Raw genomic sequence first — 26929 nt, 5'->3', positions numbered from 1 at the left:
AAAGATACTTGTTTGTAAATTATGTTTAGCGAACAGAAAATACATTGTATAAAATGGTGACGAATACTGGTCTGTACGTTTCCTATAGCCTGTAAAGGCGATCGATGCATACAGGGGATGTTATGATATGTCCATAAATTTAACGTAGTCAAAAGCATAACCTAAATTAATGATTTCTTTTTTATCTTTAGACAATAGGTGCGTAATATGAACTAAATTGCAAGTGATAATATTTTTATGGGACTGTTTTGTGCCTGTTTAGTTACTGATTCGAAATACCCGTAAGTGACCAGCAATACACTAAATAGGGGTGTCATAAGAACTTCAAAGATACAAATAATTTGTGACAAAGGTATGCTTTTGACACTATCGCCTTTCTGATGATACCAAACAGCCTATTATGCATATATTGAAACCAAGTTGTATAAAGTGATGGGAATTAAACCCAAAATGATGACTACTTTATGGTTACTGACTCACAAAAACCAGAGCACGCGCGGATCTAGAGGGATATATCGGGGGGGGGGGGGGGGTATGAGGGGGTGGGGGTGGGGAGGGTTATTTCTTACTTAGATCGTATATACACTGTTTGTAACAAAAAGCATAAACCAGTTGATGCATTTTTGCATAACTTCTTATATAATTTGTGAATTATTTCTTGTAAGTAGTTTCCAGCCACTGTGTTTCTTTTAAGTTTATCACCTGTTCAAATCTTAAACCTGGCATGTTGAGCGTCAAATGGTTAGATATTCGATGTCAGTGCTTATATCCCATTTTTAGCACATATTGGCAGTAAGCAGCCGGCAGTTGGCAGTAATCAGTTGCCTGTCGTAGACGGATTTTCATACTGCGTTGCATTGTACAATGTATGAAAATAATATAAATTTTAATGACTAAATTTTGTTGTACACACAAAAAACTTAAACTAAACTCACAGTAAAAAGAAAAGAAAAAGATTTTGTCTTATTTTATACTCAAATATTCTTATAGTTTTCTAATAAAATAGAATTCCTTTCCAGAAATCATTCGCCTAATTTTTAAACCAAACAAACTAATATCAAGTTTAGGGCCTGTCAATCACTATGTGTATCAAATACCACCGTCGCCACTCATTCTGACAGAGTGAAGAATAATGCTCATGATAATAAAATTGTTAAATGGATATTTATTTGTTTCACAACAAAAAATATGTTGCGTTGGCGCGACGTCGAGCTGAATACAATTAGCTGTTGTCCCAAAATGGGGAAAAGTTGTCTTTGGTTGTACTTGGGGCGACTTGTCTTGGGAACGAGTTGTCCTGATTCCTACTAGATTAATCTGAGTTGCCAAGGGTGTCATCCACCCAATATAATTTCAGTGACATTGATACGGTCACACGGTAAGTTAAAACATTTCATTACGGTACAAAATTAGAAGTATTCCCTAACGTACGTAATATTGGATTTAGTTTCAGAATGTTATAACTTAATGGACAAGTTTAGGCCTGTATGTCAGTTCTTAATACTGAACCGAAAGTAGCCTAGTGGCCATTTTATAAAATAAAGATACCTGCATTATGCAATATTTTTTAAATACAAATAAACTGCTTACTTATGACATATGACATGGTTCACAGACAAACGAGACACACGCTGTTTTATTATGTTCATAAGTCCATATTGTTAATGAAAACTATTAAGCAAGGTGCATGCATATGGGGGGGGGGGGGTGGGCATTGATAGGGTAACATGGTAAGTTCAGATATTACGTTACAGTACAGAAATTGGCATATTCCATAACATAATATTGGATCCAGTTCCAAAATACTATATATGCCAATGAACAATGAACATTGCTAGCTCTCATCACTGAAACGAAAGTAGTGGTCATTTGACATGCATTCTCTTCCAGTGGCTCATGTATTAACGCAATATAAACTGTTAACTTTTAACCAAATAATCTGGGTCACAAACAAAGGAGACACACGATGTTCTTATGTGTTCATAAGTTTGATATACAAAAGGGATGCTGTTATGCGCGGATCTTAAGGGACGGAGGAGGAGGATGGGGGGGGGGGTCTGGAAAGAGTATCGGGACGTTTCGCTCCTATTATCAATCAATTCGCGCAAAGACCATTCATCCCTTTAAAAAGACCCTTTGCCCTGACACATTTTGCGCCAGATTTAATCCGTATTGTTTTACATTGACGATTTATTGCAATGTTTTATAATATACGGTTATTATTGACTTTTTTAAAACAATTTCTAAAAAAAATTTCCATATTTATTGTTGCAAATTAACCGATAGATTAATTTATTGTATATAATAGGTGCAGATATAATTACAGTTTTCTAACTAAGGTGATTTAACTAATTGGAGGCACTCTCAATGTCATGTTTAAGAGACACTGCTCCCCCTCTCCCTCGATTATATATCAATTAAGTCCTTTTTATTGTGTAAGATTTTAGGCGCATCCGATAAATTTTGATTATTGGATGGATTGGATTATTACAAAACGGTACAAAATCTGTGATATTTATCACCTAATCAAAGGCGCAAAACATCTTGCGTCGAAACGTGTCGGCGCAGATGATAATGGGAAAGGAAGAGGGGACCCCTCTCCCCCTTTTAGAAAATTCAAACTTATTAAATTCTCATCATATATTTATCAACAATAGGGCTCACCCCCCACCCCCCCCCCCCCAACACACACACACACAATCCAGCATACACAATTATTCCTCGAAACCAAACCTCCCCACACTTGAAAAATGTTTAGTTCCACGCATGTTTATGTACCTTGCTAATGAAAAAAGAAATATTCAGTTTCTGTTAAGCACTACAGATACCAAGCTAAAGAAAAAGTTGGTTATGCAAATTAAATGCTTCAGCCCCAAATTCATGAAATTGTGACTTAGATGTCAAAATGCATATCTACTTTTTTAAGGTTAGACACGTGCTTATACTTGTCTTTTTCACCTTTATTTTGATGGGGTGGGGGACTCCTTTATAATTGTTGTTAGCAAAATAAATGGTACAGATTCCTTTAACTTACTTTACAAATGTCCTTTTTTCGTTACAGATGGCATTATCTGAATCCCAAATACCACCTGATGCCCAGCACTATTTGGTGTGTGGTACTGAAGACTGTGAGAAATCTTGCCAGTTTTCTGCAATAATTGTCACCAACAAATGTGTGAACAATGCAGAAATGAACATCAGAAGAATAAGACAACCAAGAATCACGAAGTGGTCCATTATAAACAACGAAAGCAGCAACTTCCTGTGGAGAAATGCAAGATTCACTCCACAAAATACATTGATCTTCTCTGTGAGGAATGCCAAATCCCCCTTTGTTACAAATGCGCAACTACAAAAGAACATCGCGGTCACGTGTTTACTGATCTAGAAATGGTCTTTGCTGAAAAGGTTACACTATTTCATAAAGAAATTGCAAAAATTCGAAATCATTTGGAGCCTACTTCTCAAAACTTGAAAAAGGAAATTGCTGCAGATGTCAAAGAAATAAAAAAGATTATGGAGGGTTTAAGAAAATCCATGAAAGCTGAAGCTGAGTCTTTGAAAAATCTGATTGACACAGTCACATCAGATAACATAGAACAAACCAACAAAATAGAACAGTCAATATTAGAAACATTAAATGCTCAAAACCAAGAAATTGATTCCTATATGAATTATCTCAATGATTTAGTCAAAACATATTATGGCTACCTATCTCCTTCAAACATAGAACAAATAGCATTAGCTCTCAAATCAGAAAACTTGATTACACGACCTATACCAGAGACTTCCAAACCAGTCCTACCTGCATTTACTGCTGGTCAATACAGCAAAGAAGATGTCGTCAAACTACTGGGTAAAATCACTGTTCCCAAGACTAAATTAGAGAACAGAAAGATAAAAACCACTGAGACTGCCTCTATACCATTGAAACATACAGTAAAACAGAGAAAATCTGACGTTAAAGAAAAACTGTCTCTGTCTTCCTCTGTCACCACGGTCAGGAAGTATAAAGTACCAGTTGACAGAGTACATCATGTATCACTGGGTAAATCAGGCAGACTCTGGGTCAGTAATGGAAGTGGAACCCTTGTCCAAACAGATCTACAGGGGTATCAGCTACAGAAGATACAAACCAGTGGTCAAATAGAAGGCTACCACACAGTCACACAGGAAGGGGATCTGATTTACACAGACATAGACAACAAAGTCATCAACAGGATAACTCCGGAAAATACAATCATTGAATTCATTAAAACAGAACTATGGGTACCACTTAGCATACATTCCTCACATATCAACGGGGACATACTGGTGGGGATGAGGAAGAATGGAGCAGGTAAAGTCACCAGGTACAAGAAGACAGGGACATTAATTCAGAACATAGAATGTGACAACAAAGGACAAAAACTGTATGATATACCTCACAACATCACAGAAAACCTCAATAGTGATATCTGTACATCAGATAAAGGCAAACGTGCTGTAGTGGTGGTGGATAAAGCAGGACAGCACAGATTCTCCTACAAAGGTCAGGGAGCACTGTTTTATCCCCGAGGAGTGTGTACTGATGTTCTCGGTCACATTCTGGTGTGTGATTATTACAGTGACACAGTTTATCTTCTGGATCAGGACGGTCAGTTCTTATGTATACTTCTCACAAAACAACAAGGGGTAAACGATCCCTATAGTGTGTGTGTGGATGATGAGAACAATCTTATTTTGGGGGAAAAGAACACCAACACAGTGACAGTGTACAAGTACTTACAGTGAACATTATATATCCAATAACAACAACATTGTAATAGTGTACAACTTTTGGTATCTACAGTGTTTATTGAAATACACATATACAGCATTCACTTAACCATGTGAGTGTATAGTCCTAATATTTATAATAGGATTAATTTCATAGGTGAAGAATTTACACTTGCATATACATGTATTAACAATATTCGTTTCAAGTAGATACACACCCCAAAAAACTAAAATCTGGGTTTTTTTCTGAAATCTAAATATGGTGTGTTTTGTCGCTATGATATGCATGCACAATACTAGTAGTTAAGACAATATTTTTAAATAAGCCCAGTTAGTAGCTACATGTATTGACGCGAGGTCTTTTAAATGGCAAGGCCAGTGCGCATAGAAAATTTGGACCAGCTGCACATTCATTTCACGGATTGTTTTGGCGTCAAGTTATCGGGCCATTAATGCCCGATTTTTATCGAACCAGTATTTCCCTGTAAATATGGTTTTCCATGTCTTGCTCTCACGAGAACAAGCAAGTTAAAACGAAATAATGGCTAGAATATACATTTGAAACTGCTGACACAGCGCATGTACATTGTAATCTGCTGACACAGCGTACACGGATATCCAACGGCCAACTTTTTTAAGGTGTCCAGGTAGCGTAGTGGACAATACACTCGCTTTTCACCGCTGCGACCCGAGTTCGATCCCCGTGATCGACAGAGGTCGTATGTGATAGGGTTTGGCGGTCGCCCGCTTGGACACGTGGGTTCTCTCCGGGTACTCCGGCTTCTTCCCACACCAATGACCCCCTCGCGCTAACATCCGTGCCAACGAGAGATATTAATATAAGTTGTAGAACTTGTTTATCAATCGTTGTAAAATAAATAAAGTTCAGTTTTTTTTTTTAACCTTTTTATAAACTCAATTCGAAATACAATACAATGACGTTACAATGGTTTTCTCGCACTTTGATCCGTCAGAATTTTTCGGTGTCGGTAAATGCCGACTCATAATGCAATGCAAAGCATTGAACGTGACTCTCTCACATTCTCGCAAGAATCAAAGTAAAACTTTGATGATGAGGCCAAAACGTTAAATAATGTTAAATCTTTTTTAATGTTATCACTGTAAAATGCATAAATGGTCTAACTCCACTATTTGGTATTGAATCACTGCTAAATTAGAAGTAATCCAGTGTTGGTAATTCAATTGGTAATTTAATTGGTAACTTAATTAAAATCTTGTTATATTTAACCAATTCTCCTTCTATACGAAAATATTAATGAACAATTATGCATGACAGCAGACCCGGATAGCGCGAGATATTCCGACCGACTACCGAATGGAGAACAGGAATAGAGTGACAATGACGCTATCTTGGCAATTTCCCATTCATCAATTTCAACTGCACTTCTTTTGCATGGATATATGTGCGTTTTTATTATACATTGGCCAAATGTGCTGCATAGATATGTTTGGGAAGACTGTTGTATAGCCCTAGGTTTTATTACAAAACCACACTTACACTACGTATACATTATCTTTAGAGCTAGACACTAAATACTATGGAACGCCAAATTAACATATATTCAAATATTTGTACCTATCTTCAAATAATTGTACCTATCTTCAATTCAATTGTACCTATCTTCAATTCAATTGTACCTATCTTCAAATTGAATTAGAGATAGGTACAATTCAATTATACCTATGTTTAATTCATTTGAAGATAGGTACAATTGAATTGAAGATAGGTACAAATGCAATGAATTGAAGATAGGTACAATTGAATTAAAGAAAGGTACAATTGAATTGAACCTATCTTCAATTACTAAAATATTGACAATAATGAATACTCCCTGTATAGTACGTCATTTCCGTTACGTCACAACTGGCGCGAAATAAAATCGGGATCGGGATGATAAAATAGGCAATATGATTTTGTCAACTTTTCGAAAGATTGAGCCTTAAAACAAACAAAAACTCATAATAATTGTTACCGCTTTAATAAATAGAGTGATTATCAACTGAATTATACATTCTTTGATAAAATTATAGAAAAAAATAAAGCCAGTTTTTTATTTAGGTATACAGTGACCCTAACTCCGTCACTTTTGGGGTATTCGGGTATACATGTTTTTTGCTTACTTATTGATATACATGTATATTTTAATAAGTAAATGATGCCTTTCACAAATTTGCAAATATATTGCCCACACACACATATATATATATATATATATATATATATATATATATATATATATATATATATATATATATATATATATATATATATATATTTTATATATTTATTTATTTCTTCTTTCATCTTCGTTGTTGCTGCTTCCCTCGTTTCCCTCCATGTTGAAATGTCTTCAAGGGAGCGTTCATTATTTTCAACAATACACAAAACGAATTGAACCTAGGTATAATTGAATTGTACCTATCTTCAAATCCTTTGTAGATATGTCTGAATTGAACCTATCTTCAAATCAATTGTACCTATCTTTAAATGAATTTTACCTATCTTTAATTGAATTGAAGATAGGTATAATTCATTTGTACCTAGGTATAATTCATTTGTACCTAGGTATAATTCATTTGCACCTAGGTATAATTATTTACACCTATCTTCAATTCAATTGTACCTATCTTCAAATAATTGTACTTATCTTTAATTCAATTGTACCTATCTTCAAATGATTTGAAGATAGGTACAATTAATTGAAGATAGGTACAATTATTTGAAGATAGGTACAAATATTTGAATATATGTTAATTTGGCGTTCCATAAAATACGGGATGATTGTTGGTGGGGAGAGATTTGATAATGACGTATATTACGAGAAAAGCCCAACAAATTAAAAAAAGTATTCGTCACTAGATGGCATACCTTAAGTTAATGCCCTCCATGTTGACAAAAGTAGCACGCATGGTTGACCTGACCGCAATTGTACTACAGACATTCGATAATATAGTTGAATTACATAATGAATAAATTAATAAGTAAATAAAAAAAGACATATATCATATACAAAATAAACTTAAGGATGATTTGATGGGTTTTTTTGTTGTTGCCTTTGAAGCCTCTTCAATGACGAATCAAATCTTAAACGAAATTGGCAAACATGTACATATCAAGTGAACATGTATGTGTACTTACGCGCCTATACATTTTGAACCTCTGAAATATGAATTTATTATCATTATCTTCTGATAAGGTCTATTTATATCTATACCTTCTATACCTTCTCGCTGTAATTTATAAGAACTCAACTTTTTCCGCTATAATATTTTTTCGCGGACATGAATTCTTCCCGTTTTATTAATAAGCTATAATGGCATTTTATTTTTCAGTACACAAATGAAAATATTTCCATACCTTCGTTCTTTTGCTGCAAAGTAGCATGCGCAAATGATCTCTCTCTCTCTCTCTCTCTCTCTCTCTCTCTCTCTCTCTCTCTCTCTGTGTGTGTTAATAAGAAGCGTCTTATCATTATTTGAATTCCTTAATTAAGGTACTTTTCATTGAAGTAACGTTTATAACGTGTCCAGGTATTCACAAAGTTCAACAGAATATGTGCTATAAACTACATGTAATTTATGCAACAGGTCGACGGCAGATGATAATTCTTTGCGTTTTATTAATAATCTTTAGTGTTCTATTTTTTTATTATTTAACAAATGAAAATATTTTCATACCTTCCTTTGGCGCACAAATTTTGTGTCGGTGTTTTTTTATCGATAAGTAAAAGGATTAACCTGAGAAAACAGACTCTGGTTTGTAATGAATTATATATCATGTAACTTGTTTTTAACAGGTATATATTCAGTTGTTCTATAGCAAATTTGCTGTACAACTTTTGCATGGTAATATATCAGATCGATCAGCTAAAAGAATCTTAATGGGAAAAAAATATGGGACTAGATTTTTTTCTTTAAAACATTTCTTCTCAGGTATAACGGTCAGCAACGAGATATGTGAGCAATACAGTACAAGCCGCCTCCAACTGTACAGGCATCCACAAAGTTCAACAGGATATGTGTCCCGAGCTATTTTAGACAACCTGCGATATCGAAAAGATACCATCTGACTTTTAAAAGACGGACAAAGGAAACATGTTGTATTCTGTGGTTCTTGTCGCTGTTTTCCTCTGTAGTTTATTCCTGGCCGTGGCTTTCCTCTTCCCGGTAAGAATTTTTATTTATTGTTATTCTTTGCCAAACAAAGGCGGACCCCCGTTTCCGTCTTATCACCTCAGCAATTATGTATCTAATTTTATTCTATCAGCAATATTATAGATACAAAACAGTAAAATTATAAACCGGAAATGTTGATTTCATTTCGTAGACATAAGCTTTACAGATTTTGTGATGTTATAATGTTTTCAAACAAATCCAACATACGTGTTAATCCGCGTGTGACCTATATATCGCTTCATATGATCAAGGTCAACAGTTCACCTGCTTTGTAAACAGCTGACTGTCGATGTTTACCTTTGTACGTACACGTTGCTAAATGTGCCCAAGTTAAAATTTTGGTCAACAAAAAATATGGATTTAACTTTTGAATGACGAAATCTGCTAAATTACTTTCATAGCTCAAAAACGGTTGTCATTATAAGCTAGGTTTTCTGTGAGATAAATTCGAAATATAATGAGATTTGTGTAAGAATGCATCAATTGCAAACGGCCAGGGATATCCCGCGCGAGTGGACAAGAGATTCGCAGTAATTTAATACAGACGTCGTCCAGGCTTCGTGTGCTTCGACCCTACCACACGTGTGTAATTTTTTTAAGTGTGACCTCGTAGATTCGTACCGTGCTTCTCTGTCCGATTTGATATCTCTCGTAAAAGAATTAAAATCATGTTGAACGAAATCTGATTATGTCGATATATATATATTGATAAGTAAAGTAATACTTCTCTCAAATAAAACTTAAAACCAAACTGTGATCCCTTTGAACATTTATCATAATGTTTACACAAAGTAATATTATCTAAAACTCCGACAACACCAATATCTATTAGAATTTCAGGTCTTTGTTGTTGTTTTTTTTCAGAGAAGAAAGCGAAGTACAACAGTACCTGGACCTAATCCAGCAACCGAAGAGTAAGATACTTCAATAGTCATATCCATTCTTTTTTAATTAAAATTCAGAGCATAGCGTAATATTTCTCTTCAAAATACTGTATACAGGGATTATTCGCCCCTGTAGTATTTTCGCCTCTTTCGCCCTTCTTCTCAACGGGTGAATTTAAAACTGGGCGAATTGCATTGGCTCAAACTATCTTTCTTTTAATATAACTTGTGTCTGGGCGAATTCAAGACGGAGCGAAACTGTTTGTGAAGAAGGCTGAAAATAAACCTGTACACAGTACCGTGTACCCGGTTATTTCTGCGATTATCCGATTTTCTTCTCTCGTTTTTTTCGCGATCACGTTGGCGTTGCAAAATACAATACGCTGAAGTCTTCGGTAAGGGTTTTTTTAAAAAGATTATATATTAAATATATTAAATATATTAAAAAATATATTAACATTTTCCGTGCCTTTGTTTTTGATAACACTATGAATCGAGTCTGTTATGTCATTTCAATAAATTCAAATAGCGTATTGCTTGGGCGCATGTCGGGTCTGTATAATAAAAGAAATGAAAATCACATATATGTACCAGTAAATATTACAATATTTAATGCTACAGTTGCTGAAAATTATATAAATATTATCAATAAGAAATAATATTTTGAATATTATGAGGTGATAATTTCAGTCAGAAGTGATTAAATCTATAATAAAGTCCTCTGGGCTTTATTAGATTTTACCACGCCCCAACGGAAATTATTTGCTCATAATACTCAAAGAATGATTCATTATTCCTTGAATATTTACATTCTCCAGTACTTTCGTACTGTAAGAATAAAGATAAAACATGCAATTTGTTTGTAACTTGTTTTAGCACAATTGTTCAAATGATTCAAACTTATGAGTGAAAATCTATATATCTAACAACTACACAAAAATACCATTCATTGATTACGACAATACAACACACGTTAGTTGATCTACACATTCAATAGTGATTAGGTTATTTATTTAAGTTAGGTTATAACATATTTTTATCACATTATTGTTACCATATTATTTTCCTCAAAAGATTTTCTCAAATTAGTTTGCAAAAGAAACGTTTTTGCTGGATATAAGTAATTGGGTAATTAATTATTAAAATTAAGTCTGGTGCAAAGTAAGCAAAATAACCATTAAGACAGGAACTATGAAATATCAAAATTTCTTCGACAACAGGGGTGGAAATCTAGAAGATATAGCAAAAGCAGGGAGTCTACACGAGTACCTGATCGATCTCCATAAACAATATGGCGACATCACTGCTTTTTGGTTAGGCCAGGAATTCGTCGTTAGCATCTGTTCACCGGAGCTGTTTAAGCAACATTCTGCAGTGTTTGATCGGCCAGGTCAGTGGTAAAATTAAAAAAAATTAATTGGGTGGTTATTTTTTAAATACTATGATTTAAAAAAAACAATAAGTAATTTATGCATTGTTGCAACGTATTTTGAAAAAAAAATTACTCACATTGAATTGTTTTTTCAAAGTGCGTTAAATTTGAAATTAAATTAACACACTTAATTCCTTTTTTGAATTGCGTTAAATTTTGGACCAAGTTATCGCACCTTGAATATTTGTTTTTGCAAAGTGCGTTATGAAGGTACAACATTTTTTTTCTTATCAAGACAATTAACGTATTTTGAAGAACAAAATATGTCTAAATCACAAACTCTGGAATTGTATTTCTAATTTGCTGATAGTATGATGATTTGTTAACACTAGTGACTCTCATTTACTGTCTTTGAGAAAGGGAGTTGGGGTATGGGATACAGGTCAATTACCAGCAAAATCATGTAATTTCTCCTGAAAAAACCCGTGTGTGTTCTTCTGGAATGGACTCCGAGTTCACAGAGGTAAAGAGATTATCTAGGAATAAGAATACCTTGAAACAAATGTAGTAAAATAGAAGTTTTGATAATCTGTATGTTGGTCCCGCTCTGACAACAACTCACCGATCCATGACCGTTATGTGACGAGTATTCCATTCGATTGTAAACAATCCATTAAAACCTGCAAGGGACTTATTCATGTACATTCGTCATATCTCTCCTACTGCTGAATTCATTTGGTTGCTCATCATGGTATGCCTATACTTATTGTGATATATGCTGTGGCTTAGATTGTATTGTAACATAACTTTAATCGTTCAATAATTCACTCCGTACGTCCGAGCCACAGAAAAGAGCACTACAAGATCTCTCTAAATCTTTCATTGAGGTCGATCGATCACCCAAACAATCAAAAGAAGGTTCCCTTCATGAAAGTGATCTGATATAACATATATAATATATTATAACATAATTACATGATTTTGCTGGAGCTCTGCGAGACCGTGCACAACCCAACAAGGGCAACAACAGAAGACTTTTAATCAACGCTTGACAACTTAACATGTTCGAAAATATTGTCCTAGTTAGCACATAACATGCTACCTTACACCTGACATGGTATAATTTTGAATTCATAAAGTTTTCTGAGATGAGAAATCATGCGGTGAATTATAATATTCAACATGCACATGTATCAACCCTTGGTTATAACAGAGACAGGATGACCTTCTCTAGTTCCGCGCACTCCCTTTTGCACGCATCGATAGTTTAAGTAATGCAGACTGAATAAACAGTGTCATGTGATGCTATTAAAAACGCCCATTTCAAGCTACTTGCCCATGATGGAATTTTCAAAAAGAAAAATTAAACGAAGATTGATTTGTAGTTCTAAGACATACAAATACACTAGAAAATAATATTTAATACTTATGTGGACCGCTGTATTTAATAATTATATGCATCATGCAAATGATAGGAATTTTTTTTTTTTTTACTTTTTTTTATCATTACAGTATCCTTATTCAAATTGTTTGAACCTCTTATTGGAGAGAAATCAATACAATATGCAAACAAAGAAGATGGGAAAAACCGACGCAAGCAGTACAATACTGTCTTCAATCAAAACTACTTGCATCATTATTATGCAAGAATTCAGGAAGTAAAAAAATTAGTTTCTTTTTTATCTTATTATATTGAATAATTAGATACACAATTATATTACAAGGTGTTTTTTTTTTGTTTTCTGGCACATTTAATACCATTGAGTTTGATTTTTAAAATACCAAACTAATGAAAAAAAAATATCAAAGCAATGGTATTGGATTGTGGTAAAACCATAATAAATGAAAGATAATTTCCGACAGATTACAGTAATTGTTCAATTACGTGAATATTTTTTTTTTGTTTTACGAGATAAACACAATATGTACAATAAGAATATATGGTAAACAGACATGAATTTTGATTATCTAAATCACACCTAGCTTCTGTCTTCTCTTTTGAAGGAGTCGGACGATTTGGTTAAGCAGTTTACCAGTCTACCCAAAGAAGAACACGTCCCTGTAGCCCGGTATATGGTTGCCTTCGCCTTAAAGCTGGGGTTGGTCAACCTGTTTGACAGCCATGCCTTTACAGATGAGGAGATCCTAGAAATCAGACATAACTATGACATAGTATGTGCTTACATAAACCTATGTAAAGTTTTTATTTTATTTTTTAACGTTGATTCTAAAATCTATATGCAAGGTTAATTTCGCACTGTCTTTTTTCTGTTTTATTTTTCTTTTTCTTTTTTTTTTGCCTTTTTTCATGTTGTAAATTTTGAAGTTACCGGGTGGCAGTAAATACAAAGTTGACATGTTGTAAATTTTGTATTTACTGCCACCCAGTAAATTCAAAATTTACAACATGACACTTTCTCCACTTGCAAACGATTTCGCCTCTGTCTTGAGACACGTTTGTGTGATTCATACCCGTTCTAATCAAAACAGTAATTTGATTAATACATTCTAAATTTGCCTAGTTTTAAATTTACATTGTAAATTGGCATGGTGGAAAAAAAAACAAGCATTCTGAGAGTATTGCACAAGCAATACACGTCCCCTACCGGTTTGTGGAAATTGTGAAAACAATACACTATTATGCAGAATATCGAACCCGAACATTAAAAAATTGGAATATAAAAAATTAATTTTCTCGAAAATATGTCAACCAGACGCTACAAAAGTGTAAACTTGATCTGTAGTTTGACATTTTGAAGCTGTTCAGCAAATTTCATATTATTCCTCAAACGCATAAAGAAAAAAAAGTGTGGAAAACTGAAGTGGGACAGACAGACGGATGGACAGACGGACGGACGGACAGAGAGGAATATTTCATTGTATACAGTATACTTTGGATGCTTGCTAATACGTAATGGTTGTATATTATAAATATCTTGTTGTAGGCCTGGTCTGAATTGGAAAGGCGGCTAGTAGATATTCCCGAACAAGGAAGCCCGAGAATTAAAGCGTTTGAAGATGGTATGATGAAATATTACTGGTACCTTTTCGACAAACAAATAATAATTTGAGGTGGTTTACTTCATCTTGAAATAGTATATCATGAAAGCAGGAAAAGAAATAAAACTAGATTCGATCTCGTTGCGAGCAACGAGTGGGTCTTCCGTTCAATAATTTATTTTCACATTATTTAAATTTTTTTTAAATTTTCAAAATATTTAAAATTCATCCAATCATTTCGAGAAAGATGTCGTTAGACGCAGAATTGTAAGCGCAACTTAGTAATCATGTTTCAAAACTAGTCTGATGTCATTTTAACGCGATTTAAATAAATTTAAATTTATTTAAAAATTCAAAAATCATCCAATCATTTCGAGAAAGATGTCATTAGACGCAGAATTCAAAGCGCAACTTAGATATTATGTTTAAAAATTAGTCTGATGTCATTTAAACACGATTTAATTAAATTTAAAATTTTCAAAAAATTAAAAAATCATCCAATCAATTTGACAAAAATGTCATTAGACGCAGAATTCTATGCGCAACTTAGATATTATGTTTAAAAATTAGTCTGAGGTAATTTAAACACGATTTAATTAAATTTTAAATTTTCAAAAAATTTAAAAACCATCCAATCAATTCAAAAAAGATGTCATTAGACGCAGAATTGTAAGCGCAACTTAGTAATCATGTTTCAAAACTAGTCTGAGATCATTTTAACGCGATTTAAATAAAATTAAAATTTTTGAAAATTTTTAAATTCATCCAATCAATTCGAGAAAGATGTCAATGGACGCAGAATTCTAAGCACAACTTAGATATCATGTTTTAAAATCAGTCTGAGGTCATTTTAACGCGATTTAAATGAGTTTAAATTTTTTGAAAAATTTAAAATTCATTCGATCAATTCGAAAAAGATGTCATCAGACGCAGAATTGTAAGCGTAACTTAAATATTTTGTTTTTAAATTAGTCTCAGCTCATTTTAACATGATTTAATTAAATTTAAAATTTTCAAAAAATTGAAAATTCATTCAATGAATTCGAGAAAGATGTCATTAGACGCAGAATTCTAAGCGCAACTAAGATATTATGTTTAAAAATTAGTCTGAGGTAATTTAAACACGATTTAATTAAATTTTAAATTTTCAAAAAATTCAAAAACCATCCAATCAATTCAACAAAGATGTCATTAGACGCAGAATTGTAAGCGCAACTTAGTAATCATGTTTCTAAACTAGTCTGAGGTCATTTTAACGCGATTTAAATAAAATTAAAATTTTTGAAAATTTTTAAATTCATCCAATCAATTCGAGAAGGATGTCATTAGACGCAGAATTCTAAGCACAACTTAGATATCATGTTTTAAATTCAGTCTGAGGTCATTTAAACGCGATTTAAATGAGTTTAAATTTTTTGAAAAATTTAAAATTCATTCGATCAATTCGAAAAAGATGTCATTAGACGCAGAATTGTAAGCGTAACTTAAATATTTTGTTTTTAAATTAGTCTCAGCTCATTTTAACATGATTTAATTAAATTTAAAATTTTCAAAAAATTGAAAATTCATTCAATTAATTTGAGAAAGATGTCATTAGACGCAGAATTCTAAGCGCAACTTAGATATTATGTTTAAAAATTAGTCTGAGGTAATTTAAACACGATTTTATTAAATTTTAAATTTTCAAAAAACTTAAAAATCATCCAATCAATTCAACAAAGATGTCATTAGACGCAGAATTGTAAGCGCAACTTCGTAATCATGTTTCAAAACTAGTCTGAGGTCATTTTAACGCGATTTAAATAAAATTAATATTTTTGAAAATTTTTAAATTCACCCAATCAATTCGAGAAGGATGTCATTAGACGCAGAATTCTAAGCACAACTTAGATATCATGTTTTAAAATTAGTCTGAGGTCATTTTAACGCGATTTAAATGAGTTTAAAATTTTTAAAAAATTTAGAATTCATTCGATCAATTCGAAAAAGATGTCATTAGACGCAGAATTGTAAGCACAACCTGGACATCATGTTTTAAAATTAGTCTGAGATCATTTTAACACGATTTAATTAAATTTTAAATTTTTAAAAAAATTAAATTTCATCTTATTTATTCGAGAAAGACTTCATTGGACACAAAATAGTAAGCGCAACTTAGATATTATGTTTTAAAATTAGTCTGAGGTCATTTTATTACGATTTAATTAAAATTAAAATTTTCAAAAGAATTAAATTTCATCCCACATTTTGAAAACGATTTTATTAGACGCAGAATTAAAGTGCAACTTAGATAATATGTTTTAAAATTAGTCTGAGGTCATTATTACACATCCATTGAGTTTTAAAATTTAACTTCCGTACTCGGAATTTCCGGACAATGATTTTCCTCATGAGGCTAGATGTTCATGTCATCTATCTTTAATGAAAATATCAGCTTCTTATCTTTGCTTGTTTTTGAGGAAATGCGTGGACAAGGAGAATTCGTAAAAAACGTGTCCTATATTTTGACCCCAGCTAGCTTCCGTACTCGGAGTTTCCGGACAATGATTTTCCTCGTGAGGCTAGATGTTCATGTCATCTATCATTCCTGAAAATTTCAGCTTCCTATCTTTGCTCGTTTTTGAGGAAATGTGTGGACAAGGAGAATTCGTAAAAAACGTGTCCTATATTTTGACCCCAGCTAGCTTCCGTACTCGGAGTTTCCGGACAATGATTTTCCTCGTGAGGCTAGATGTTCATGTTATCTATCATTCCTGAAAATTTCAGCTTCATATCTTTGCTCGTTTTTGAGGAAATGTGTGGACAAGGAGTATTCGTCAAAAATGTGTCCTATATTTTGACCCCAGCTAGCTTCCGTACTCGGAATTTCCGAACAATGATTTTCCTCGTGAGGCTAGATGTTCATGTTATCTATCATTCCTAAAAATTTCAGCTTCCTATCTTTGCTCGTTTTTTGAGAAAATGTGTGGACAAGAACTTTTTAAAAAATGACAAAATGGCGGATAAGTCCGAACCGGAAGTGATTTTTACAAAATAAAAAAAAGCGTATCAAGTTTAGATGATAATAGATCGATGCTGAAAATTTGACAAAAATCGGACCACCCATCTCCGAGAAATCTTCTGCACAAAAATTGTAAAGAAAAGAAAAAGAAAAAAAAAAAGTGAAAAAGAAACATTACAATAATAGAAGGGTCTTCCGCTGAAGACGGAAGACCCTAATAAAAATATAGTCAAATAGGGGAAGAGATATACAAATCTGGAGACAAAGATATGGTTTCCAAAATTTCAATTTAATTAAAAAAATTAAAACGCAATGTGGATACGATTTCATGATCTGCAGTTCGAGCCCGATACTTTAACCACTGCTCTATAATGATTAAATATTCAACCAAATCGTTTGACTCCAACGATCTAACGAAACATTAGCTGTTTTATTTTATAAAAACATCAATTTTGATGCAGTGAGCTACATGTGCTAGATGTTGTTAACAGATTTTGAAATGTTGTAATACTGGTACAACGAATTTGATCTGTTGCACCAAAAGTTACAATAGGTATAATTTATACATCTGAAACATAACTTATATCATACTTTTTTATCGATTATAACATGCGTATACCTAATACCAAACCTTCTTTAAACGATAGTGTCGTGTACATGTATGGACTACCGGAATTAATAATGATATGATTATGCATCTATTTTTTTATATCAGCTAAAAGAAAGCTCTATGCGTTGGTAGACAAGATGTTGTCCAACCGTAAACAGCTACGAAAAGACGCGGATGATGCTTTATTAATTGACGTCCTCCTAGATAGTACAGACGACAAGGAACTGATAGCGAACGACGCGTTAAGTTTCGTAATAGGAGGCTTCCATACCACAGGGAATAGTAAGATACTTAGACAACAAAATATATTATACCGTGTTAATGACAACTTTTCAACGTTTCATACAATTTCATTTTGCATGTTTTTTTTTTTTATATTCTTACATGTAATTCGCTTAGGCCCTTTTGTAATCCTTTTAGTACTTTACTGGCATTTCTACACACAACATTAGGGAGAGGACAAAAATTGGACATGCCTGCTGTCTGATCCTATTTCAATTTTTAAATAAAATATTGTTTCAACTAAAACTCACTAAAACTTGTCCTTTAAAGGGCTTATTCATTGACATTTGTATAGTGCATTTTGTTACACATATTCATATTGATTTACTGGTATTGGTTGAATGCGGATATCTAGATATATAAGCGAACTGCCTTTTCGTGTATGCTTAAATGTTTCCAAAAATAATAACGAAACACCAATAGGGTAGTACGAATGTTTCGTTATTTATTTTTGTACCAATAATACCGTATATCAGGTTTTCTCCGCGTCATGTTTTTCCGCAAATCAGAGCCTAGAACAGGATATAAAATTTACGCGAATCAAATTTTCACTATATCAAAGTCACATTAAAAATATAATTCACGATTGTTTAAACCTGTGAGGTAAGAGGGAAAAGTATCTAAATTATCGCACTTGTAATGAAAAATTCGGACAATAAAACCATTGACACGATTTCCTTGATGTGAAAAAATTACTCTTAATTATTTTCAGAGACGCAATCAGTCATGAATTAATAGATCATGTACCGTTACACATACCAGTAGCTCGGGTATAATTAGACATCGGTCTACGCAAGGAAAGCGACCGTTTTAATTAGCTTGTCAATGGATTATTAAATAAACAACGAAGCTTACAAATCTATTATCTGGCGCTTGTCCTCCGATCCCGCAATTTGTACCTCTAACAAAACTAACTGAACACAGTTCACCGTACTTTTACTTACCTGTTTACTTTATCAAGAAAGAGAAAACTCTATTACATAAAACAAAACTTTTTATCAAATTTACGCTGATTTATTTTTCGCGATTCGGAAATCGTCGCAAACAAAGCAGAAATTGGATACACGCGGACAAAACCTGACACACGGTATTATAATTAAATAATAACAGCCCAGTATTTCAACAGATCGTTTCTCCTATAGAGATACGATCTAGGTAATTTTGACGGCTGCTCCGTGTAACCCCAACGGTTTTTAAAATAATGTTTAAATGTATATTGATCAAAGGAATCATATGCAGACGACAGAATTTTGTTTGGACTTTTAATACTCTTCATAAAATTCTTAATACTATCTTTGAATCATATTCTTTATATTTTAAGGACAATTTAATACGAATATTACTACTACTACACATTATAAATTTTATGTAAGAACACACAGTGAAAATATGCTAGGGAGGTTCTAGGAACAGCCGCATTGATCTCTAAAAAATAAAAAATTGTGGCAATACACATCGTTTTGACTGGAACTAACACGTGAAATTGGCATGGTTTTAAAACTTTTTACGGTCTGAAGTTGTACCTTCATGATCAGTGCGAGACAAATAGGTATTTCTGATCTGATAATTTACTGATGACGTTCGTGGTATATTGGAGAATAATGTCCGCGGTATCTCTTTGATCTCGGCAATAACTGTTGTAGAAAGTAGAAATAAAGCTCTTGTTATCGTGAATGTTGCAAGATAACCTCCTCGGTCTCGAAATATTGTTTGAAATAAAAAAAGCCTCGGCTAATGCCTCGGCTTTTATATTTAACAACAACATTTTTTGACGTCGAAGGTTATTCTGGAACATTCACGATAAGAAGAGCTTTATTTCTTTATATCAGTATATTTATTTATTACAGTGTTAACATGGGCTGTGTATTTCCTGGCGGAGCATCAAGATGTCCAGGATAAAGTATACAGAGAAATAAGTCAGGTGCTTGGTAACAATGATGTAGAACCAGAGACATCTAAAGATCTAGTGTATGTTTGATATATGACACTACAGTAAAACTCGGTTATAGCGAAGTCTTAGGGACTATATCCGTATAACGAATTCCTAATAATAACTACAGCGAATTCACTTTATACATTTTTTTCTTTCACCAGATGAGATAATTTTTGATAAGTGGGGCTTAAAATGAAAATACATTACTTTGATACTTTTAATAATCGAATTGTGAATTGATGAATTTATATGAAAATAGATTTGTTCAGACTATTACCCGAAATGGTAGTGCAAAAGTTTAAAACTGTAAAGAAATTATAAAGGTGTTTAATTTCGTTATTATTTACCTCTACGGGACTCAAAATCTGTTCGCTATATCCGTAAATTCGTAAGATCTAAATTCGTTATAACCGTAAAATTTTGCAAAGATTATTTAAGACTTTTGGCGGTGACTCAAAAAACTTTTTTATATCCGATATTTCGCTATATTCGTGTTCGTTTACATTAGGCTGTACTTCAACAATTTTAACTTGGATTTTTGCAATGTGTTGTATCATTCAAGAAACTTGTGTATGTTGGTGTTCGGTGCCAATGAGTGAATGTTCAAGATATCATTATTGCTACAACAGTTGATTTTGTTACAGATATCTACACCAGGTAATTGATGAGACATTAAGATGTTCTGTGCTAGCCCCTTGGGCCGCAAGATATCAAGATTTCGACTCAGAACTTGGAGGACATAAAATTCCTAAGAATGTAAGTCACTTGGTATTTCTTAAAAGAAAAAGATTAGAAAAAGGAAATTTGATAGGTATATATGTAGAATTTTGCTGATTTTCAATTTTGATAATTCCTCTTTTCATTGAATGAATAAAGAGAGTTTTTAAATAAAACTGTGTTAGCTTATAAAAATATAAACAACCGCTTGTTTTCTAATTTTTATTAGACCCCTGTTATCCATGCTCTTGGTGTAAGTCTGCAAAATGAAAAATATTTTCCACAACCACACAGGTGAGTGAAACAATTAATAATGTTATTCATCAAGGAATCGTCATTTTGATTGATGGTGAAGAAGATGTTTTTTAAAGACATTGTTAAACAGGTTTGTGAGAGAACATCAATATATTTAGAGTATATATTCAGTCTACATAATGGTTATAATGGAGTGAAAAAAGTTGTTTAATAGTATTTGTACTTTCAGGTTTGACCCGGATCGTTTCAGTCCAGAAAATTCAAAATCCAGACCATCATATGCATTCCAGCCTTTTGGATTTGCTGGCAAGAGGATATGTCCTGGATACAAATTTGCCTATGTTGAAGCAATAATTGGACTGGTCACTATTCTGAGGAAATTCAAGGTCAAAATGGTAGAGGGTCAAACGGTGACCCAGACCTTTGGCCTTGTTACTCACCCGACGGAGGAAATCTGGATTACTTTGCAAAAAAGATGAATTGTGTTTACACATGACATCACCTAATGGTTTCATCTGTCTTATTCGGACTTAAGAGGGTCATCAAAATAGAAATATGAAATTGTCTTATTAACCTTTCATTTAATTTGGTGAAAGGGTGATTTTTTATTATGTAGATTGAAATGTTTTGGGTTTTTTATTGTGATAAAAAGATGATTATTTGAAATGTGTTTCAAAAAAAGTGTTTAAAAGCCTGATTGAAATTACATGTATTTTCGGTCAGCACAAGCTCATTCATAGAACGTTAAAAAAATCTTAATCATGTATGCACGCAGATATATTAAAATTATATTTTCATACAAAAGAATATCAGCTCCTTCCTGAGAAGTTTGATAAAATTGAAATACAAAAATCTAAAACTTTGACTTTAATTAGCTTTCTCTTAAAAAGATTTGTTCATAATTTCATCCTACTTAACCAGACATTCATAATTATTTACTTTTGTTAAAATAATATTTGCGAGGTTTCATTTTACTGTTTATTCGATATTGCCATAAGCCAGGCAAAATTAGATAGAAATCATGAAACATTTTTGACGTATCGCCAGATTGGCGTGTGCGATGCATTATGTTCAATGTTAACTTCAAACCTGGTATGATGACTAATGGCGATTTTTCATATTGTGATATGATTCCGTTTGATAAAGAATGATTATTTAAATGTTTTTCTTCTACGCAGGGATCATCTTTTAGGATCATTCCATGATACATAACATAACTCATGACATAAAGACGACATGACACACGAAATAACACATGCTATAATCTGTTTAAGTATTGAATGCTTCTTTTTGGATGTCGTCGGTTCTGTAACACACAAATTGAATACCGCGCGTTAGTGCCTTATGATAATATGTCTGCACCGCTTGGTGCGTTACAGGACCGACGACATCCTAAACTAAGGATTCAATGATTATATTTATATTCATTCTAATGTTTATTTGTATAAAATTAATGTGTATTGTCGCTGTAAAGCCATAATTTTATACGCTCTCAGTCAGGAATATGCAACAGACAGGGATATGGTACTCTAACAACAAAACTTTATGATAACCGCGATGACTTCAATTTTTCTATAGCCAACTTTCCTTACTTACGAGGGTTTGTTAGAAAAGTTCGCGGACAAGTTCGATTGTGAGCGGACTATTTGCATGATACCATATTTAGTCTTGACGTATTCTCTAAGAAATATGTAAAGATTTGTTTATTTCAAATGCACCTTAAAATATACAGATTAATTATTTTGATAAGATATGCCTCACGGAGATTTTTTTGTGCACGCAGAAAAATCTCCGAAACAGCCCGGATCTTGCACCTGTGGATAACGCTTTATTTCCTTATCTGAAGTCAACACTGCGTGGGCAGAGATTTTCGGACCTAAATGATTAACAAAATGACACAAAAGACTATATACAAAATTTGACAAATAATAGTGTGAACATGCGTTTTATAAATGGGTCAATGGCATGAAAAGTGTGTGAACTAAAAGGTGTTTACTTTGAAAAAGAGTGAGAGATTCAAATTTCAGTAGTTTGACGTCACATGACGTCGTGGAAATATGAAATGGTGCTCCGTAAATCCAATGTAAAATGAAAATCGCTGTATCTTTTGAAAACAACTTTGAAATCATATGAATTTTTCCATCCCTTTTTTTCAATTGGTAGTCATTTAATAAAACTTACGTCATTCTACAAAGTACACAGTAATTTGCCGTAATTCACTTTGTCCGCGAACTTTTCTAACAAACCTCGTATTTAGCAATATACCTTCATCACCTGCCTATGGTGTTTTTGTCTCTCAGTTGATTCGATAGGGAAGGGCATGCTCTTCGTGTGAACAGTTTCTAAGACGAGGCAAGCTACTGACAAACAAGTTGATAAAACAGCACTATCAACAGTCTCGTTTGAAGTCATCTCTAGTAAGTTTTATGATCGATACAACGACCTTGTCAGCAAATACAATCTTCCATTGGGTCGCATGCTGACTGACTTTTTCATAATAATTGTTAAACCCTAATCACCTAATTGTCTACGAACTTTTCCGGGTTTTTTCCCCCGATTACGATAAAGAGCACACGGCGGGTGTGACCGGTCAGCAGAGGATGTTCACTCCTCCTAGGCAACTGGTCCTACCTCTTTCTATTTGGAGGTCCGTGTTGCTCTGCTTTGAATTTGTATTTCGTTTTATGGATTTTTCAGATGGTTGACGGGTTGTCATTTTTTTCATGCATAGAACAACCATATTAACGTGTTATTTAATTCGCTTCTGCAACTAAAAAATAGTTCCAGAAACTTCATATTCATAAAAAATTAAACGTCGCAGATTTCCATTGCAAAAATAAGAGGAAAAATACAAGGAATGTAAAAGCATATATATTGGTATAAAAAAATTTCAGATATATTACTCCTAATTTTATATCAATACATGTATCTCTACAAAACATTAATTTTCCTTTTTTTTTTTTCAACAACTAAACTATTTGTCACATGTCATCAAGGAAAAGGTACAAAAAATTAGCTTAACCACATTACTTTGATAAGGGACCATCTTTTTAGTGAAGAGAAGAGGAAAGTGATTAATCTGGACGGTAAACAAAGAGACATTCATTTAATAAAGACAATTATCATTATCTGTAGTAAAAATTCAAGATAGATAGTTTCAAGAACAATAATGATATATATACGATTCGACATTGAAGTTGCACCCTCATTTGTATGGATGTATGTAAGGAGGTATAAATGTGTAGCGGTGTACATACAATGTATGACTGCACACAAAAATTCCGGACTGTGGCTACAGCCGATACCCATTGACAGTTTGTGAATACATCTATGCGTAGTTTGACTTAGAAACTGAACAGTTTCATAACTTTTTCAAATTTCTCTAACACGGACTGTCTAATTACTTCCCAGAATTCCAATTCACGCTAGCGCGTAAGTTTTATCCCAATTTAATTAGTCAGCCCATGCAAGCTGACTAAATATTCAGCAGAATATTTTATTTTTAAACTCAGAACTAGTCTTAAACAGAAGAAATAATGTCCTTAGGCTTTTGCTACATCAAAGTATTTTTTGTTTTTATTTCAATATATAAAAAGTGTTGGAACTGTAGAAATTCAGTATACAAACTTTTCAAAAGCTTTGAATACCTAACCACTTAAAGATCATTTAGATTTAAATTGACACATGTCGATGAGGAGATATGATGAAGAGAGTGCAAATGTGCTTACAAAATATTGGTCAATACATGCATATTCAAAAAGTACAAAATATTAACTAAACAAAGTCTAAGCTTTTTAAAAAGCCAAGAAAGTCAGTAGAATATTTTAATTTTAAGTAAAATTTAAGTAAAAGTAAATGCATAAGCTATTTTGCAAAATACAATAAATATAGTCTCCAGTACAATCCTAACCTAAGGTGAACAATTACTTAGTGCACTTATTATATGACAATATGTGAATAGACAAGCGTGCAGCAGTGTACTCTTTATAAAGTAATCTACAGCAACTATGCATTTTGTCTTTAATTGTACCTTTACTAAGATTGCTCTCTGCATACATGGTCCCTCGTCGCGAACCACTGCCAATATATATGCTTTTCAATCTCTTAAGAGGACCCTATCTATAGTGTTAATTGAAATACACACATATACATCATTCAATTAACCATGTGAATGTATGGTCTTAATAATTTTAATAGGATTAAGTTCATAGCTGAAGAATTTACAATTAAATATACATGTATTAACACTATTTGTTTCTAGTAGATAAACACCCCAAGAAATTAAAATCTGTTATCCATGAAATTAAGATATGGTGTGCTTTGTCGCTATGAAATGCATTTACAATACTTGTAATTAAGAGAATATTTTTGGAGAGGCCAAGTTAGTATCTACTGAAGAAAGCTTTTTCAAAAGACAAGCGTGTGCAAATAGAAAATCCGGACCAGCTGCCCATTCATTTCACGGATTGTTTTGGCGTCATGATATCGGGCCATCAATGCCCGATTTTCATCGAACCAGCAATTCCCTGTAAATATGTTTTTCCCATGTCACGCTCTCACGAGAACAAGCAAGATAAAAATAACGACTATGTACATTGCAAAGTGCAAATACAGTGTACACGGATATGCGACGGCCAACCTTTTTTAACTCTGTACACTTTAAAATACAATAGAATGACGTTAAATGGTTTTTTCTTGCACACTGATCCGTCAGGAGGATCTGGTGGCTTATTTGTTGCCTTTCAAGCCTCTTCAATACAAATCTAATCTTAAGGATGATGTTAACTCAAAATGAATAAAAATTCCACTGATGATAACGAAAAACTAACTATTGTGTGTTATAGATCTTACATGGTAGTGTTATTCTTCACTTTCAAAAACGTAGGTCAATAACCTACTTTTTGAGCTAATGGCTATTGAATATGTTTTGGAAATTTAAGAAAAATTCCTAATACTATTCCACTATGATTGAGATTTCTGAATTGAGAAAATTATACAAATTGCTAAACTCTTCAACAAATGAAAACAGTTTATGAACGGCAGTGACATTAAATAGATACAGAGCATTACGTTTTCATTCACAAAGATATAAACTTTTATTATTATCGTACTACCAAAAAAATTTCATTAGAAAACAAAATCTGAAAAATTTAGTTCGAATTTCCTCTGTTGTGCTATAAGTTGAACTTTGTTTTAGCCTTATTCCCTATTATAGTAAAAATATCGAGTTTAATGTCAATAATAATTCATTTCATAAATACTTTTCGTGTTTAGAACTTAAACCCTGAGTAAACAACGTCCTTAAACGACATTGGACTCCATGTAGATATACAGTTTATGTTTACTTATGAGCCTATATATTTTGAACCTTTGAAATATGAATTTATCATACTCTTCTGATAAGGTCTATTTAAAACTATACCTTCTACACCTCCTAACTGTAATTTAGGAATTTAATTCTTTTTTCCGCTATAATATTTATTCGCGAATATGAATTCTTTCCGTTTATTAATAAGCTATGGTATTTTAGATTTTATAAACAAATGAAAATAGTTCTATACCTTCCTTTTATTGCTGCAAAGCTTATTTTTATACTAGCATGCGCAAATTATAACTCTCTCTCTCTCTCTCTCTCTCTCTCTCTCTCTCTCTCTCTCTCTCTCTCTCTCTCTCTTAATAAGAAACGATTTTTCATTATTTGAATTCCTTTATTTGATGTTATGTCGGTACTTTTTATAAAGGTAACGTTTTAAACATGACCGAGCCGATAAAAACGTACGCAAATTTGATGATTATGAATTTAACTTGGTTGTAACATGAAAAAAATGAACTTATTATAGGTTTTCTTAGCAACTTTGCCCCACAGCTTTTGCATGAGAATATCAGATTAATCACTCAATAGGGTCCTAATAGGAGGAAA

At 33.0% G+C, this 26929-nt stretch overlaps 2 protein-coding genes across 3 annotated transcripts; both read left to right on the top strand.

Annotated features, from left to right (window-relative positions):
• The first annotated feature begins 1275 nt into the window (after positions 1-1275).
• On the top strand, positions 1276-8845 carry LOC136272100 (tripartite motif-containing protein 2-like). 2 transcript variants are annotated; one of them, XR_010710007.1, is made up of 3 exons: positions 1276-1378; positions 3062-4871; positions 8713-8845. XR_010710007.1 is itself a non-coding variant. In XM_066073061.1 (2 exons), the coding sequence occupies exon 2, from the start codon at positions 3172-3174 to the stop codon at positions 4771-4773; it is 1602 nt and encodes a 533-aa protein (XP_065929133.1). In that variant the 5' UTR covers positions 1276-1378; positions 3062-3171; the 3' UTR covers positions 4774-5654. The 2 variants fall into 2 exon arrangements, 1 of the variants encoding a protein (XP_065929133.1); XM_066073061.1 differs by lacking the exon at positions 8713-8845 and having other exon boundaries at positions 3062-5654.
• Positions 8809-21675, top strand: LOC136272101 (cytochrome P450 20A1-like). Its single transcript, XM_066073062.1, has 11 exons — positions 8809-8946; positions 9820-9869; positions 11060-11229; positions 12724-12869; positions 13216-13383; positions 14157-14232; positions 17928-18104; positions 19952-20072; positions 20682-20793; positions 20984-21048; positions 21239-21675. Exons 1-11 carry the CDS (start codon positions 8875-8877, stop codon positions 21486-21488), a joined length of 1407 nt encoding a protein of 468 aa, XP_065929134.1. The 5' UTR covers positions 8809-8874; the 3' UTR covers positions 21489-21675.
• Positions 21676-26929: the final 5254 nt, after the last annotated feature.

This window comes from Magallana gigas, chromosome 10 (assembly GCF_963853765.1).
Source record: "Magallana gigas chromosome 10, xbMagGiga1.1, whole genome shotgun sequence".
NCBI classification, from domain to species: Eukaryota; Metazoa; Mollusca; class Bivalvia; order Ostreida; family Ostreidae; genus Magallana; species Magallana gigas.
Note: the sequence above shows the minus strand (reverse complement) of the source record. Positions and strands in the feature narration are given on the sequence as shown.